Source organism: Anarrhichthys ocellatus, unplaced genomic scaffold (assembly GCF_004355925.1).
Source record: "Anarrhichthys ocellatus isolate YVR2014 unplaced genomic scaffold, GSC_Weel_1.0 scaffold82, whole genome shotgun sequence".
Lineage (NCBI taxonomy): Eukaryota > Metazoa > Chordata > Actinopteri > Perciformes > Anarhichadidae > Anarrhichthys > Anarrhichthys ocellatus.
Genome location: NW_022280112.1, coordinates 1,453,716 through 1,470,163, shown reverse-complemented (window position 1 = coordinate 1,470,163; position 16,448 = coordinate 1,453,716). Strand labels below are relative to the sequence as shown.

The 16,448-nt window shown below is 43.3% G+C and overlaps 1 protein-coding gene across 1 annotated transcript; it reads left to right on the top strand.

The window, feature by feature from the left end:
- The first annotated feature begins 11,805 nt into the window (after positions 1-11,805).
- LOC116398345 (E3 ubiquitin-protein ligase TRIM39-like) lies at positions 11,806-16,448 on the top strand. Its single transcript, XM_031874568.1, has 2 exons — positions 11,806-11,906; positions 12,118-16,448. The coding sequence occupies exon 2, from the start codon at positions 12,127-12,129 to the stop codon at positions 13,765-13,767; it is 1,641 nt and encodes a 546-aa protein (XP_031730428.1). The 5' UTR covers positions 11,806-11,906; positions 12,118-12,126; the 3' UTR covers positions 13,768-16,448.

Below are 16,448 nucleotides of genomic sequence, written 5' to 3'. Positions count from 1 at the left end.
ACTGACAGATTCACAGAAAATGTTCAAATCAGTAAGTATTGTAGATAAGGAGTGTAACCAGATGCGTCATGGATGAATGTTTCAGCAGAGTTAGTTGGACCCAAAAGCAGACTCAGATACACCAGTAAAAAAGGAATTTATTGCAAAGAAGGGGGAATGAGGTTGGGTTTTGGGTATGGCGGAGAGCGAAGCTGAAGTGCCGCCAGTAGTCAGAGTGTGCCCCCCTGGGTCCTCTCCTCTTCACCTTTCTTTCAGCAATTGAAAATACAACTTCCGCTTACATTTAATCAAATCACTGTTTATTTATTGACCTGACTGGGGTGTAATTTTTTAAAATATCTTAATTTCTTGGGTTTCATTCTGTCAGCTGAGCATGTTGTCTTGTTCGTCTCGGACTGCCACCTAGTATTAGACTATTGCCACTAGCCAGAGGAGTGCCACTATAGTTGTCAGAGTTTATTTGAAAAATACTTTTTGTAAGGTTCTGTTTTGGATGAAAAGTGCTGTTGAAACTTGTTAGATGTAATTAATGTGATGGTGAACAATTCAATAATAGTCAAAATTCTGTTACAAATGAAAGCATAAGTATTTGCTGAATCAATAAAGCTGCAGTTGTCATGGGTGGGAACACACGAAGAATAGAACCAGATGCAGAGACTGTCAGGAAAGAGGGTTGAGAGAACCTATTTTTATATATGTTAATTGGAATCAAAATAAAACAAACTCTAATTAAACATATAAAAACATGAGAATTTATCTACAAATGAATAATTAAATATGGCAAGAAATTCTGCCCCAAAAAATGCAGTGTCTAGCGGTGAGGTTGCAGATTGCAACCACCTGAAACTCCTCCCCTGTGCCAAGCCTGTCGTAGAACTATGGTAGGTGACCCAAACATTTGTCCCTTCTTCGCTCATGCAAACTAATCACACTCCTTAAATGAACCATCCATCTTGTAGCCGTTATCTAAGAACTCCTCACAAAACATGTCGTAATCACTCTGATATTGGAATTCAAAGACAAAGACACTTTGTGGCGAGTCTTCTTCTTCAACCATATTTTCATTGTTAAGGTTGTCTAGCGCTTCTGGCAAAGTGACTGTTCCCTTGAAAACCTTGGTCTGGCACCACTTGGCTGCCAACAAAGTGTGTTCCAGTCGTCTTAATTTGAATGATGTTCTGCATTTGAAGAAAAGGAGCATTATAAAAAAAAACACCATTAATTTTAAGTACATTTCGTTTTTATGTCACTTTGACTATAAAATATGAAACAATAACTAAATAGCACATTTAATTTCAACAAGAAAGAAGTGATACATCATAATGCTACATCAGCAAAGTAATACTTTTTCCAAACGTCTACAGTGATGTGCACATAATGCTTGTGTACCCGACTGGAGGTCCTTGAGCACCATGCATGTTGTGTCAAACCAAACAAACGTTGGATCGGGTGGGTGTTATAGGAGACAATAACCAAACTTTTTTCTAATGGTGGCAGGGGATCATAAGCAGGATTTCACTGGAGCGTGAATAATGTAGTGGAACCCCAATTTGGAATTCGCCATCCAATTAGGGTGGAAAATGTTGCTGTTGTGTTCTTATATTGCAGGAGGGAGACTTAATGCTAAACCCTTTGTTTAACTGTGTAATGATGTGTTCAGACATGCTATATCAGACTTGCACAATAATTACCTGTTGGTCTGTCGGGTCTTGGGCTGCAGTGCTGCTGGTTGTGTTATCTGCTCCATTTAAAATGAACAGAAAGAGAATAAATTGTGACATTACTTTCAGGATTTACTTTTCTCTAAAAGATGAAAAGTTCACACTTTACAGAGAATGCTGGACCCTTATGGCAAACTGAGTATAGGCATACAGTTAGCCGTAGAAACACAGTTCTTAATTTATTCATCATTAACCTTGAAAATGTTTTGATTCATATCAATTGCATTGTCCCAAGGTGACTTTTCCCTTCATCATGCAACTTCTTTGTCTCCTTGCTGTGTCTGTATTTTGTTCATTGTTGTCATTCAAATCCATAACATCTTCATTTAACACACACCACCTCCATAGCACCTCCATTTAAACAACTGCCCGAGGAGAGTATCGCAGTACTGCGAGTTCAAACATTTCCTTAAACCTTACTTTACAAAATACCCTGTATTCACACAAACATTCATTCATTTCACACTCATCAAAAAACCACACCACAAATAGTCTGTCTCTAAATGTATCCAGGGAGCACCTGTTGACTCCAAACCGTTCTCAACCTCTGCCACATCCTCCACAAGATCGTCCTCTGGGGCCATAATGTCCCCAGCCCTGAGGCAGATGTTGTGGACGACGGCACAAGCTGTTATGACCTGAAATGGTAAAATGGCAAATATATAAATATGTCGTCATCTATTGTTCTTCAGTATCCTAAAAAGTATTGTTGAGTGATTACTTACATGAGGTACGAAGGTGTGGTGCACCTCCAGCGCTTGTAGAAAGATTGCCCGGAACCGGCTCTTCATCATTCCAAAGGCACGCTCTATGATGGAGCGTGCCCTGGAATGATGGCCGTTAAAGCTCTGGGGTCCCACACCTTGCAATGGCCTCTTGTAGGGAGTGATGAGGGGGAGTGGGTGTTGGAGGCACGGGTACCCGCCGTCTGCTAAGGATGAAGTGCCCTGGAGGAGGGTAGAGTGCCCGCCGGTACAGCGGGCTGTGGCGCAGCACTCTCGAGTCGTGGACTGACCCAGGCCAGCCCACGTAGGTGTCGACGAAGCGGCCCTGATGGTCACAAACAGCCTGCAGTATAATCGAAGAAAACAGTTTCCTGTTCTTGTAGTAGTGACCATCAGGGCCGCTTGGTGGATTGATCCAGACATGGCAGCCGTCGATGGCTCCAGCAGCTTTCCGAAAAGCTCGGTGTCTTGCCAGCCCTGCAAACCCACGAGACACTGCCTCCAGGTCTTCGGGGGTACTGGGGAGGTGGATGACCTGGTGGCGAATGGCCACCACCTCCTCAGTGACTCTGTGGACGATGCGGTGGACAGTAGATCGCGGTATGGCAAATACTCTGGAGACCACCCTGTAGGAGGCCCCAGACGCAGCCAGAATAGAAAGACCAGGGTCTCAATAGTGGCACCCCATCCGTGTTTTCGATCCTGGTGGAGGAGGTTCAGCAGCACAGCCAGGGCCTCCCTACTCAGCCTAAAATCAGGCGTTGTGTCCTCATCTTTAAAAAAACCTGTCCAGGACAGGCACGCTCAGGTTTATCCTGCAGTACAGGGGTCTGGGCAGGTTTATGGAAAGGAGGAAAAGGAGAACTGTTAAATAAATAACTATATTAAATGTGGGGAGCATAGGTAGAATAGGCTTATATCTACATATATCTATCTATCTCTCTAGTTATCTGTCTGTCCATCCAACTTGTTTCAGCTGAAAAATATATGTATGAATGATTTTTTTTTGATTCCAGTAAAACCATTTTAAATATGAAATTATAGAAGTTGTAATGAAATTAGCCGTACAAACTACGTTAGCTAGCTGAAGTTAATATTACTTTTAGATAGAAGTCCATGGATTAACCAATTTAAATTTAAAATTACCTGAAAATGGTCCTCTGAGCCTCAAAAAGACGATTCGGCGGTGGTAAATCAGTTCTTCCACCATGATCTCATAAATGACCACCATCAGAAGCATCATGTCTAGCTCCATTTTCCAATGTTTTTGGAACGCGACGGGCATAGCAAAGGAAAACCTGGCTTCCTGTTTGGTGACGGAAACAGGAAGTCCTCTGTGGCGTAGGCCGTCTCATTTCGTAGACCACACGGTCTAGCCTACGCGGTCGGCAAAGGACGCGGCCCACGTAGACCGCGAAGGCTGAGTCCTCCGAAGGATGCAGCCCCTGAATTGAGACACAGCCTCTCACTAAACCAGAGGTAAAGAAATGCAGCGTTACATTTCAAAAAGAGACCTGCCTGATGCAATCAACATGGGACTGCACCACATGCTGCAACACCTCGACTCCCCAGGTACATATGCAAGGGTTCTGTTTGTGGACTTCAGCTCAGCGTTCAACACCATCATCCCGGAAATACTCAAACCCAAACTCTCCCAGCTCACTGTGCCAGCCTCCAGCTGTCAGTGGATCACAAACTTCCTGACAGACAGGACGCAGCAGGTGAGGCTGAAAAAAAAAAAAGAAAAAAAATCACATCCAGCACCCGGACTATCAGCACTGGCGTCATCCAGGGATGTGTGCTCTCCCCACTGCTCTTCTCCCTCTACACTAGGGGTGGGCAAACTTTTTGGCTCGGGGGCCACATTGAGTTTTAAAATTTGACAGACGGGCCGGGCAAGTAGCAGATGAATGAAGAGTGTTTGTGTGAACTAATATAAATTACAAGTAAAAGCCATGACCTAAAAAGTAAAGAAAATTTACATTTAATTTCAGTGGGAACAGCGTTGTTGGTTACCCTTTTTTGACAGTGCATCAACATTTGGTGTCAGTTTGGTTGTGTCAATTCTCAGGACAGATCTGAGGTGTTCATCAGTGAAAGACTGTGGTCTTTTTAGCAATTTGCTTCTTTGAAGGGATCATACAGAGAATTTACTTTTACATCCAACATTATGATAGCTCTGCTGTGTTAAGTCTTTCCTTGTCTCTCCCCCCTGTGTCACGGTGTGGGTACATCTCACTGGCATCAGGAAACGTATCAGAATACCCTTATTTTATTGGCTAAACTGCATCACGTGACGTGATTTACAACGCATTGGTCTGTGTTTTTCCTGCACCGCTGAACAAGTGCCGTAAATGCTGGAAAGGAGGGTTGAATAACTCCGCTGCATAAAGCAAAGTCCCGTGACCCACTGAAAACGGGACCGCAACGAACCACCAGTTGAGTCACTGGTCTATAGGATCGTGACGAGCGGTGAACAGCTGTTTGTGTGGCGTGTCTCACGTCTCTTCCTGTTTCCTTCATCCTGCATCGCTCTTTTCTGTTCTTTAATGTAACGTTACTGGAGCGGCGGAGCCTCTCCAAGCTGTTAGCAGACTGTTGTGCTAGCAGGCTAGCGAGTGAGCTGTACCCAGCATGCAATTCGGCGGGGAAATTTTATAAATGTACAATTATTAGTGTTAGAAATAGTTTATGTGTCACAAACTGTTGTGTCGTGGTGTTTTGGTCTGTTAAAGAGCGTTAGTTGTGGGTTGTTAATTGTTGTGTTATAAAGTTATGACCATGACTAGGGTTCCCTCTCAATACATATAAGAGAACTAGCTCTGACCTCAGCGCTTACAGGGGCGAACAATACATATAGCTACCTGTTGAAGACAGACAGCAGTTGTTTCGCTACTGGTATGATGGTGTGTGAAGAATTCATATCATACGGGAAATTAAAACTGGTATACCGCCCAGCCCTAGTCTTTATTTTAGTTTGGACAATTTTGTACCAATATTTGACGGGCCGAATTAAAAAGCCCAACGGGCCGCATATGGCCCGCGGGCCGTAGTTTGCCCATGTCTGCTCTACACCAACGACTGCACCTCCGAGGACCCTTCTGTTAAACTCCTGAAGTTCGCAGACGACACAACAGTCATCGGCCTCATCAGGGACGGTGATGAGTCTGCGTATAGACGGGAGGTTGAACAGATGGTCCTCTGGTGTGGTCAGAACAACCTGGAGCTAAACAAGCTCAAAACTGTGGAGATGACAGTGGACTTCAGGAGGAGCCCCCCAACACTGCCCCCCCTCACCATACTCAACAGCACTGTGTCTGCTGTGGAGACCTTCAAGTTTCTGGGATCCACAATCTCCCAGGACCTGAAGTAGGCCCCCAACATCGACACCATCAGGAAAAAGGCCCAGCAGAGGTTCTAATTCCTGCGCCAGCTCAGGAAGTTCAACCTGCCTCAGGAGCTGCTGATCCTGTTCTACTCAGCCATCATCCAGTCTGTTCTCTGCTCCTCTATCACTGTGTGGTTTGGATCGGCCACCAAACAGGACAGAAACAGACGACGGACTGTCAGGTCTGCAGAGAGAATCATTGGTTCCAGCCTGCCCCCCCATCCTGGACTTGTACACCTCCAGATTCAGGAAACGGGCTGGAAAGATCATTGCAGACTCTTCACACCAGTGTCGGAAATACACAAGGGCAATACTGCCCCTAAGAAATATAATTTTGCCCCTGATATCACTAGGAGAGGGGCAAAAAATGCCCCCATAATTTCCTCTAATAATAATGATAATTTAATGAACTTGTCAAAAACATCGTAGCCTATATGACCCGGTCCAGTTGCCATAGCATGGTTTTGATTTTCGCTTTGACTGATGTTGCGTGTGCGTGAAGAACTGAATGAACGTTCTAAACAAATAAATAAATGGAGCGCTTCTTAATCAGACCTGTGACTGCGAGGTCTGCGGTCAACTCAGCAGACACTTACATTTTAGTGCACCTATATGCTGAAATTCACGGTAAACTCATTCAAACGGCACAGATCGGGAGCGAGCGAATGACTTTGAAAGTTAGCGGAAAGATTAACGTGAGACAATATCCGGTTTCTTCAGACGAACATCCGGTTTTCAGAAGATGCCAACAAAGTATACATATTGCATAATGGAAATTAGATTAAATTAATTATATTCACATTAAGTATAAAACATGCTACCTGTATCTCGTGAGTTAAAGGGAAAATACACCCAAATTGTGCGTAAAGTGTCTTTATTCTTTGATTTGAGGGTTGCTGGAAATGAATAATACCTGACTGACAGTCTTAAGATATTTTACGAAGCAAAAACTCTGAACTGAATTTGTACCTTCAAATGGCACATTTTTGAAATTTTTAAGGTACTATAAAAATGTTTTTCTCAAAAATTCCACACAATGACTAATGCATATATGTTCAGGACAAAAATGGGTAATATCACTATTTGAGGTGCTACAAACATATTTTTCTCAATAATTCCATACAATGACTGATGTATATGTAATCAAGGCATTGTTGACTTCATAATTGTTTAAAAAAAATAATAAATAACCACAAAGAAAGAATAAAATTTTATATGATTGTCTGATTTATGTTTTCTGTTTGTTTTTTGTTCAAAAAACTAAAACACTTTGAACCTGTAGACTACTGCCTAATAGTCTTATTATTGCCATTTGATGACAATTGCTCATATACTGTAAGCCTAAATAAGTATATTTATTGTTTTGAACAAAGGTTAAATGTTATTTTACAAGTTTCAAAAAGTGCCCCCAATTGTTTTTGAAATGCCCCTGGATTTCAGTCAGTGGGGGCAAAAATTTCCCCCTAAAAAAATATTAGGGCTGCAACAACGAATCGATAAAATTAGATTATTAAAAGAGTTGGCAATGAATTTCATTATCAATTCGTTACTATTACGCCACTCAATAAGTCGTGGAGATGTTTGAGTATAAAAAAAAATAAAAAATAAAAAAAAGTTGAGCGCCATTCGCGCCGCCGGGGACTATTTGTGTACATTCGCGCTGGACGCCCCGGAGAGGGGGCGTGGCTTATCGCCCTGAAAGCCGGTCAACTGTCCGCCATTAACCATGGAAAAAATAACCTATTTCTGCTTAGTACGTGTTGTGGAAGTCACAGATATCCCGGGAAACTAAACGCCGTCATGTCTGGTTCATAACATTGTCCAGAGGAGCTCTGTGGATTTTATCGAGGTGTATTCACTGTGTCTAGCAAGCCACACGTTGCCGTTTACTACAGCTGTATGAACACAAAATAAACTGATTTGGCTGTGATTGAATGGCAATAAACCGACAAAAAGGGACTCCGAAATAACTACGTATTGATGCCGATTTGTTCAACAGCAGGGTTAGTCACTACAGAATCCTACTTTTGTTCCGTTTTTGAAGTGAGGCACGTAACGTCCCTCCAGTAGCTCTTCTGGTGCTTACTCGTTATCCAGCTTGACAAGCATGACAAGTTAGCGTTAGCTCATTAATAACAGTAGTAAAGCAGGGGTGGTATAGTTTGCAAGACTAAAGACACGTTTTTATTCACTTGCCTTTTTTGGCCAATTAATATCCGATTCATCGAAAAAATAATCTCCAAATGAATCGATTATTTAAATAATCGTTAGTTGCAGCCCTAAAAAATATGTAAATGTCCTACCCTGCTTCACACCCTGGACACAAGCTGTTAAACTGGAGGTCGCTGCTGCTCGGCGGCGGCCGGAACGGGGAGTCGCTGAAGCCCAGCGGTAACGGGGAATCGCTCCTTCTTCCTGTGTTTCTTCTTCTTAGGGGTAAATTGGCAACTTAGTTCGAGGTTAGTCTTCTGGAAGCTCAGAAGCCCTCCCCTGGCCAAGCGGGTTCCCCAAAACTGGTCTGCTGAGTCTTTCATGGTCAGATCGTTCTGTCACGTTCTCTCAGGTTCAGCTAAGACTCAAGCGCAGACACTGGAGACGAGGTGAAGTTGGAAATAAGGTATTCTACTTGTCACCCAAAAAAGTCAAACAAAAACTTAAAGCGACTCCAACAGGGAGCGGGCAAAAATCCAAAAAGAATACAAAAAGGTAAAGTCACAAAAAAAAGCAAAGGTACAAACCAGGAGCAAACACAAGTACCAAACGCTGGAGCACCGAGCAGACACGAGGGAGACACAATACTGGAACAGACAGGGGAACGAACAAAGATGATCTGACAATCAGAACAGTGAAAGCACGGGAGTATATATGTGTGGGGTGATGAGAAGATTGAAGGCAGCTGGGTGGACTGGGCAGGTGAGTAGGATGAGTGTAATCAGGGGACACAGACACAGGAACACAGGGGTAAAGCCTAAACCCATGTACACATGTATAATACAGGGAGAGCTTTCCAAGCCAAGCTGCGCCTGTGGGAGACTCAGATGCAGCAAGGAAACTTGGGTCACTTTCCGTGTTGCCAAACACTGACAAACCGTGTCTCCACCGCTGTGTTCCCGACTGCGCATTTTGCTGATAAACTGCAAATTGCCGATTTTGCAGTTCAGAAATTTAAATTTCAACTGCTCCGCAATTCGTTTGCTGTTGACGTGGAAAGAGCACCTGTGCACTTCCAAATGGAGCTGATAGCCCTCCAGTGTAATGACACACTCAAGGCAAAGTATGACTCTGTGGGCGCTGCACAGGTTCCAAGCTTAACCCCCCAAAACGATGGCTCAACGCCGCCTACGTGCTGCTCAAATGCTCTGCATGTTTCGAAGCACATACCTGTGTGAGCAGCTTTTCTCAGTGAGGGTTTCCACAGCACAGAACTTAACCCCAGAGATTAATGAACTGGCAGCCAAGAAAATATGCCAGACATCTGGCTCTGGTACATATGCATAAAATAATCATTATTGCCCTTTATGCCTCCTGGCATGTAGGACAGCAACAAAAATCTTCCACTCCGGTCTGTCCAGTCGCTGGATGGTGCCCCATGAGTGGTTTAGGCTCTGCATCTCCTCTGCATCAGTTCTTCTCCATGTGTCTCTTGGTCAGCCTCTTTTTCTTTTCCCTTCTGGTGTCCAATGTAAGGCTGTTCTTGTAATACCAGCAGGGTCTTTTCTCAACACATGTCCTATCCATCTCTATCTTCTTCTGATTAGGATGGTCTCCATGCATTCTTGGTGGCATTTGTCATACAGTTCTTCATTTGAAAATGTGAAGTATTCGCCTTAAGGTTGTTAGTCTGTTGAGATCTTCTTGTGTCATTCTCTAGCATTCAGAACCATACAAGAGGGTGGATAAAACACAGCTCTGATACAATTTAACTTTGGTGTTGATGGTGTACTGCTGTGATCTCAATATTTTATTCAGTACTTTGACAGTGTTCCTTGCGTAATTAAGACGATTCTTGATGTCTTTACCTGCATAAAAGAATGTAGCCAAAAAACATGTATTCTTTTTGCACTTTGTCCAATATCCCTTCTGTCCTGTTTATTAAATGTTGACCCTGTTTGGCCCTCAACATAGTCCCAGTTTTTAATTTTGGCCCTCTCTGTGATTGAGTTTGACACCCCTGCTCTAGAGCAACAACACAAGGAAAAATCTCTGGAGAAACTACACTGACTGAATTGGAATTAATCCTAAACACATGCTACCACTGCAGCAGACTGAATCTGGCAATGATTGACTAGAGATCTTGGGTACATACAGTATACAGAGCCTGCAAGCCTAATTACAAGCAGGTGAGGAGGGTGAAAGCTGCCACGCCCCCACAGCCAAACACACACACAGGGAGACAGACAAAACATGGAACAGAAGAAGAGAGGGAAAGACATCGGGAAAAAAACCCAGAGTTACGACTATGACTCTTCTTTGGAAGACATTGTGTCTTCAGACAGCATCCTGATATTGACAGAGACAGATGGACGCTTCTTCACATGCAGGTTTATGTAAGTCAACGTCCAGGAATACATCCTTTGCTACAGTACCTGGCAGTGTTACATCGCCTATTATAACACTTTCTTTTGTCCATTCCGTTCTCCCTCTGGACATACGGGGGTAGGACACATAACCTTTGATGGTGTCATTGGGTCATTCATTTTGCCAAATCACAATTCTAATGAACACACGCTGATTTACACAGAAGTCAACTCTGGTCCTTTACACAGTTATCTGAAGTTAGAAGTGTTTGCTAATTCTAATGTGCCCGTACTGTAGGAAAAAATGGATTAGAATATTAAAAAGTTATCTTTCATTACGTTGTTGAAGGAAAAAATTCCTTCAGGTCCAATTCTGTGGCTGGGGTTAGATGACTTTTATTCACTGCGCAGTGGAGACAGAAGTTCACAGCACAGCTGTAGAATTCTCTCTGACCAGAGTGAGTTCTGGCCATGATTGCATACAGGGTTACAGGATATAACAGTTAAACAAAAGGTGTGGGTTGGGCTAAGCTTCTCAGGAAGGTCAAGGGACATTGAAACTAGCTGCACCCAAGATGAGTATTCGTTTTCAGTACAGGGAATAAGTCGGGTCTGGGAACCCAGCTCAGAAGTCTGTAGTAATGGATTTGCATGGGCTCAATACAGGTCTGTTTTACAGAGCAAAAGGTGATTTGATACATGAAGGTGTGACGTCATACAGGTCTGGCCCGGGGCTCTCTTCACACTACACCAAAAGGTTTCACTCACAGAGGTTTGTTCATTAATGTCAAAAAGTATCTGTCTGCACAGAGGTTGCTGTTACACAGCAACAGCAGGAATACACAAAGGCAATTTAAAAGAGTGCAGCTAATACAATGTAAAGATCTTCTACAAGGCCTAATGTGAGCAAACAATCTGCACTTCACAATCAACATGTCCGGCTGTCTCGTGGATTGTGCATCACCTCAGGCTCAGGTGAGCCTGGAGGCCTAGACTTCGGGAGACTTCCCATAATGCAATGACCTCCTCTCCATGTGCATGTTTCTAAGCAACCTCTTCTCCTCCGTCTCTCTCTCCTCCCTCCTTCGATCCCTTTCTGCAGCTATTTCTGCCTCAATCTTGATTGCAAGCCACCTATGTCTCAACACCCGCTGCTACTAGTATTATTACTTGCCATATTCTCATCATTTGTATTCCTTCTGTTTCTTAATAGTATTATTACAGAAACGATGATGTTATCCATTGAAATCCCGGCCCTGCAGTGATACGGGACTGTCCTGTCAAGAACAGAGTACAAACAGACCTAACACAAAGCAGGAAGACATACAGGCACTTTGAATGATACGCATACATACACACACGCACACACGGTTTAGTGGAAGGAGGCGGAGCTGTACTGGAAAGAGGGGGAGTCAGCAACTCATTTCCTTGTTTATAACTCAAAGCAGCTCAGAGCAACTGGTGAGCTGCGGCCGACACAAGTCTGTGTACGAGGATTAATACGACTTCAAAAGGATTTTTGGGCTTTTCTCCAACATTTCTTGAACTCCTTCAGGTAAAGTCAATCGTGTTTACCCGGTTTACACAAGCACCATTAGCACAGACAGGAATTGTGAAATATAGTGTATACTGAACATACATAATTGTACTTACAAATATATTTCAGTTCATCAAGTACAACATATATAATGGATATGTTTAAAGATTATATAAGATTTGTGTAATGTGAAGACGTGTAGTAATTTCACTTTCACTTTTGTTCTCAGAGTATCACCATGTCAGCTGCCAGCTGTCTGCTGTCTGAAGAGCAGTTTTTGTGCTCCATCTGTCTCGATGTTTTTACTAGTCCAGTCACTATACCATGTGGACACAACTTCTGCAAAGACTGCATCACACAGCACTGGAACATTAACAGTGTTCAGTTCCGGTGTCCCATGTGTAAAAAGCATTTTAAAACTCGCCCTGAGCTGCCCGTCAATACTTTCATATCCGAGATGGCTGCAGAGTTCAGACAGTCGGCTGAAAAGAAACAAAACGAGGACTCGGTCATTGCCAAACCAGGGGAAGTCCCCTGTGACATCTGCTCCGGCCTCAAACTGAAGGCTCTGAAGTCGTGTTTGACGTGTTTCGCCTCCTACTGCGGTATTCACCTGGAGCCTCATATGACAGCCGGCCCCCTGAAAAGACATTCGCTGACTGATCCTGTGGCAAACATGGAGGCCAGGGTGTGTACCAGGCACAGAAAAACACTGGAGCTGTTCTGCAAGACTGACCAGACATGTGTGTGCTCGCTCTGCACTGTCTCGGAACACATGGCACACAACATCGCTGCTCTGAAAGATGAATATGAAGTAAGGAAAGCGGAGCTGGAGCAGGAAGAGGCTGCAATCCGGCAGATGATACAGGAGAGGAAGCTCAAGATCCAGAAAACTAGACGCTTAAAAATGCACAGTCAGGAAGATGCCGAGAGAGAGATAGCAGACGGTGTTCGTATCTTCACCAGTCTGATGCAGACGGCCGAGAGAGACCTGAACGAGATCATTGAGATGATTGAAGAGAGGAAGAAGACGACGGAGGAACAGGCCGACAGCTTCATCAAAGAACTGGAACAAGAAATCTCTGTATTGGTGAAGAGAACTGCCGAAGTGCAGCAGCTCTCACTTACTCAAGACCATCTTCAACTCCTCCAGAGCTTCACACCCATGAACAGCGCTCTATGCACCAAGGACTGGACGGAGGTCAGCCTCTGTCTGCCATCATACGAGGGGACTGTGGTGAACGCTGTGGTTGAGCTGGAGGAGACGCTCAGCAGGGAGAAGCAGCAGCTGCTTCATGAGGCCAGGATGAAGAGGGTCCAGCAGTACGCTGTGGATCTGATCCTTGAACATCGTACTGCTAATCCCTGGCTCGTCCTGTCCGAGGATGGGAAACAAGTGTGGTGTGGTGAGGTGAGGCGAGACCTGCCAGACAACGCAGAGAGATTTTCTCTTTATGCCAATGTATTGGCACAGCAGAGTTTCTCCACTGGAAGGTTTTACTACGAGGTCCAGGTTACAGGGAAGACCGACTGGACCCTGGGAGTGGTCAGAGGGTCAGTGAACAGGAAGGGAATAATACCACTGAGCCCTGTGAATGGCTACTGGGCTGTGGGTCTGAGGAACGGAAACGAGTACTTGACTCTTGCCAGCCCTGTTGTCAGCCTCAGTCTGATCTCAAGGCCTCAGACAGTGGGGGTGTTTGTGAGTTACGAGGAGGGTCTGGTCTCCTTTTATGATGTGGACGCTGCGGTTCATCTCAACTCCTTCACTGGCTGCTGCTTCATTGAGGAACTCAGTCCCTTCTTCAGTCCCGGTCTTCATCACGGTGGCACGAACTCCGCCCCTCTGACAATCTCACCGGTCACCCCCACTGACTAGATTTGATTATTCTTTTAGTCATTTGAGAAGAGGAAGTCAAAGCATCAAAGCCACATTAACTGAGTTGAAAGCACTAACAGGCAGACACTCAACGAACAAACTATCATCTCATCAAATGCGTATGCACTTATTCATGTTTTTGTATTCATATTGTTCTATTTTTGTATGTATAGTGAAGGAGTTTTGTGTTGCTGAAATCATTCCCTCTGCCATGCTGGCTGTTACGATATCGCTTTAGTGCTTCCACAGTAAGTGACGGGAGGGAGGGCTGTGGATTTTATCCCACGTCACTTACATTGGACAGGATATGTAAGGATATTCAGATAATTCATAAAACATAAAACAACTATTATCTGTGTAAAGATATAGTGGAGTAATGTTTACCTCATCAAAGAATGATGTCACTTTCTCTGTGTGTGTGTGTGTGTGTGTGTGTGTGTGTGTGTGTGTGTGTGTTATCAGAGCTTGGTGTGCCTTTAAGGTCATGTGAGAGTGCTGGTTAGCTCTGCTTGTGGCCCCCAGTCGAACACCGTTAGCTCTGTTAGCACCATTTGTTGCTAGCTGCTGGCTCAGCTGTCCTCTTGCCGAGAGCCATGCGGAGGCAATAGACGTGAACTCTGTATATAGTACCTTTAATGTCCAGTATGGACAGAAGGGATGATTATTACAGCAAGCAAACACTTTCTTTCTTTGTATAATGTGGGAAACTAACACTTGTTTTAAGACAGGCTTAAATTATTAGCCGACCCTTTAGTGCAGCATGGTCTCAGCGTCTGACTCTCATGCTGCCTCTTTATGCCTTAAACAATATAAAGACAGTGATTAACTTGTATTGTGATATTTAATGGTACACACTGTCTAGGAGAAACGGTTATCTTTGAGTCTCCAATATGTTATTTTGTAAAACTCAGGCTCTGTGTTATTGGTTAAGTTGTGGTGACGTTCAGATGGACATCTGCCGGATCACCGTCAGACATGTCTCCTGTGTCTTTTACACTCATTTAGTGTCACACAATCGTAGATAGAGCATTGCTTGAATGTTCAACACCATTTTGACACGTTTACACCTCCATGATCAATTCTTGTTTGATTTGATGAAAACGTTGTCGCTGCAGTGATGTACAGGTGTACTCCAGGACACTATGACATCACTGTTGGGTGTGGTTACAGGAGCAACAGATGGAACTTTCAGCCAGAAAGGCGAGTGAAACACAGATGTTCAGCCTGGTGTTAAGTTACTCTTCATGGTTTGAATTAGAATACACATCTTTAATTCTTTAAGCACTTTCTGATACACTGTTATTTTCCTGATATTATGGGGTTGTTGAAGCAGTTTTAGGGGAGGGTCTAAAGACAATACTTATCACAATGGAGCAAATGTGAATTTGACATTGTTGATGAGAATCTCAGAGTTACACAACCATTTTACCCTCCAAGCCTCCTACTTCTTCCACTCAGACGACCACTCCCACTCTGAGAGGATTTACCTACCCCACCAAAATAATGCTTCCCCAAATATGCAACATGAAAAATGTTTTCTCCTCCTCATTTTGACACGTTTATCTCGCTCAAAACAAACAGTGTACTTGTCGTGACCCATGCACGAGCATGCAAGGCTGTGGGACATGTCAGATATGTATTATATATATATACGGCGACAGCCATTTGTGAAATGTGATGCTGCAACCATTTTCAATCAAATCAAATTGAAATAGCTTTTGTGATGCTGGCCCTCGTATGGTATTTTAGTGAACTGAGGTACTGTGACAGTATTGACAGGAAATATTGGATATAACTGTAAATATAATACCGTAGGACTTTGTGACGGGCTCTGGTATCTTTTATTATTATTTGTAATAACTTATTTTTACACTTAGAGTAGATCCAATCATTGTTTGTTCTATGTGTGTCATATTGTTTTTCAGTGTGCTGTTGGCCATCAGTTTGCTTTAAGTGGTGACCCCCAACCGAAACAGTCATGGTATTCATATGATTGTATTATTATCAGTCAAGTTAATAAGTGACACATTCATTAAACTGGCCAGATCTCAGGTTTCTTTTTTTTTTTCTTTAAAAAAATGTAAAAATATAAATGTATGAATTGAAAATTTTATTTTTTTGAACACTGCAATGAACCTGTGATCTTATTGGCTTTATTCTGTTTTAACCAGTCTGGCAGCTGACGGAGAACACTGACACTAGGAGGCCTGTGGACTTCCTAAAGAAGGCCCTAGAGTACCCTCTAGTGGTCAAGGCTGGAAGCAACAACTTAGTGGCCCGTTTGAAGTCTTCTATTTTTCTGTGAAATCTTTACTTTGATTTGACTGATCCAGCGTATGAATGTTCAGGAGAATAGCTGGTTCTGTTGAACAGAGTGTCTGTTTCTTTAAAGAAAACACTTTTGAGTGTTATTGTTTATATTGATTCTGTATAGATTTTAGATGTGCTTGTATCAAAAAGTCCACTAAGTTAAGTTAAATTAGGGGTTGATTTAAATTTGATGGACACAGTATGGTTGTTCAGTGCGAGTATGGCCATACACGCAGATATCCTCTAAAAATCGTTATTAATTTAGAGGTTTCTCCATCTGAGGTCTCCCAGTCAGACATGAACATGCTGGCATATTTCTTAGATTTCTAAAAAATGATTTCCCATTAAATTCAAACTGAATACTAGTCTAA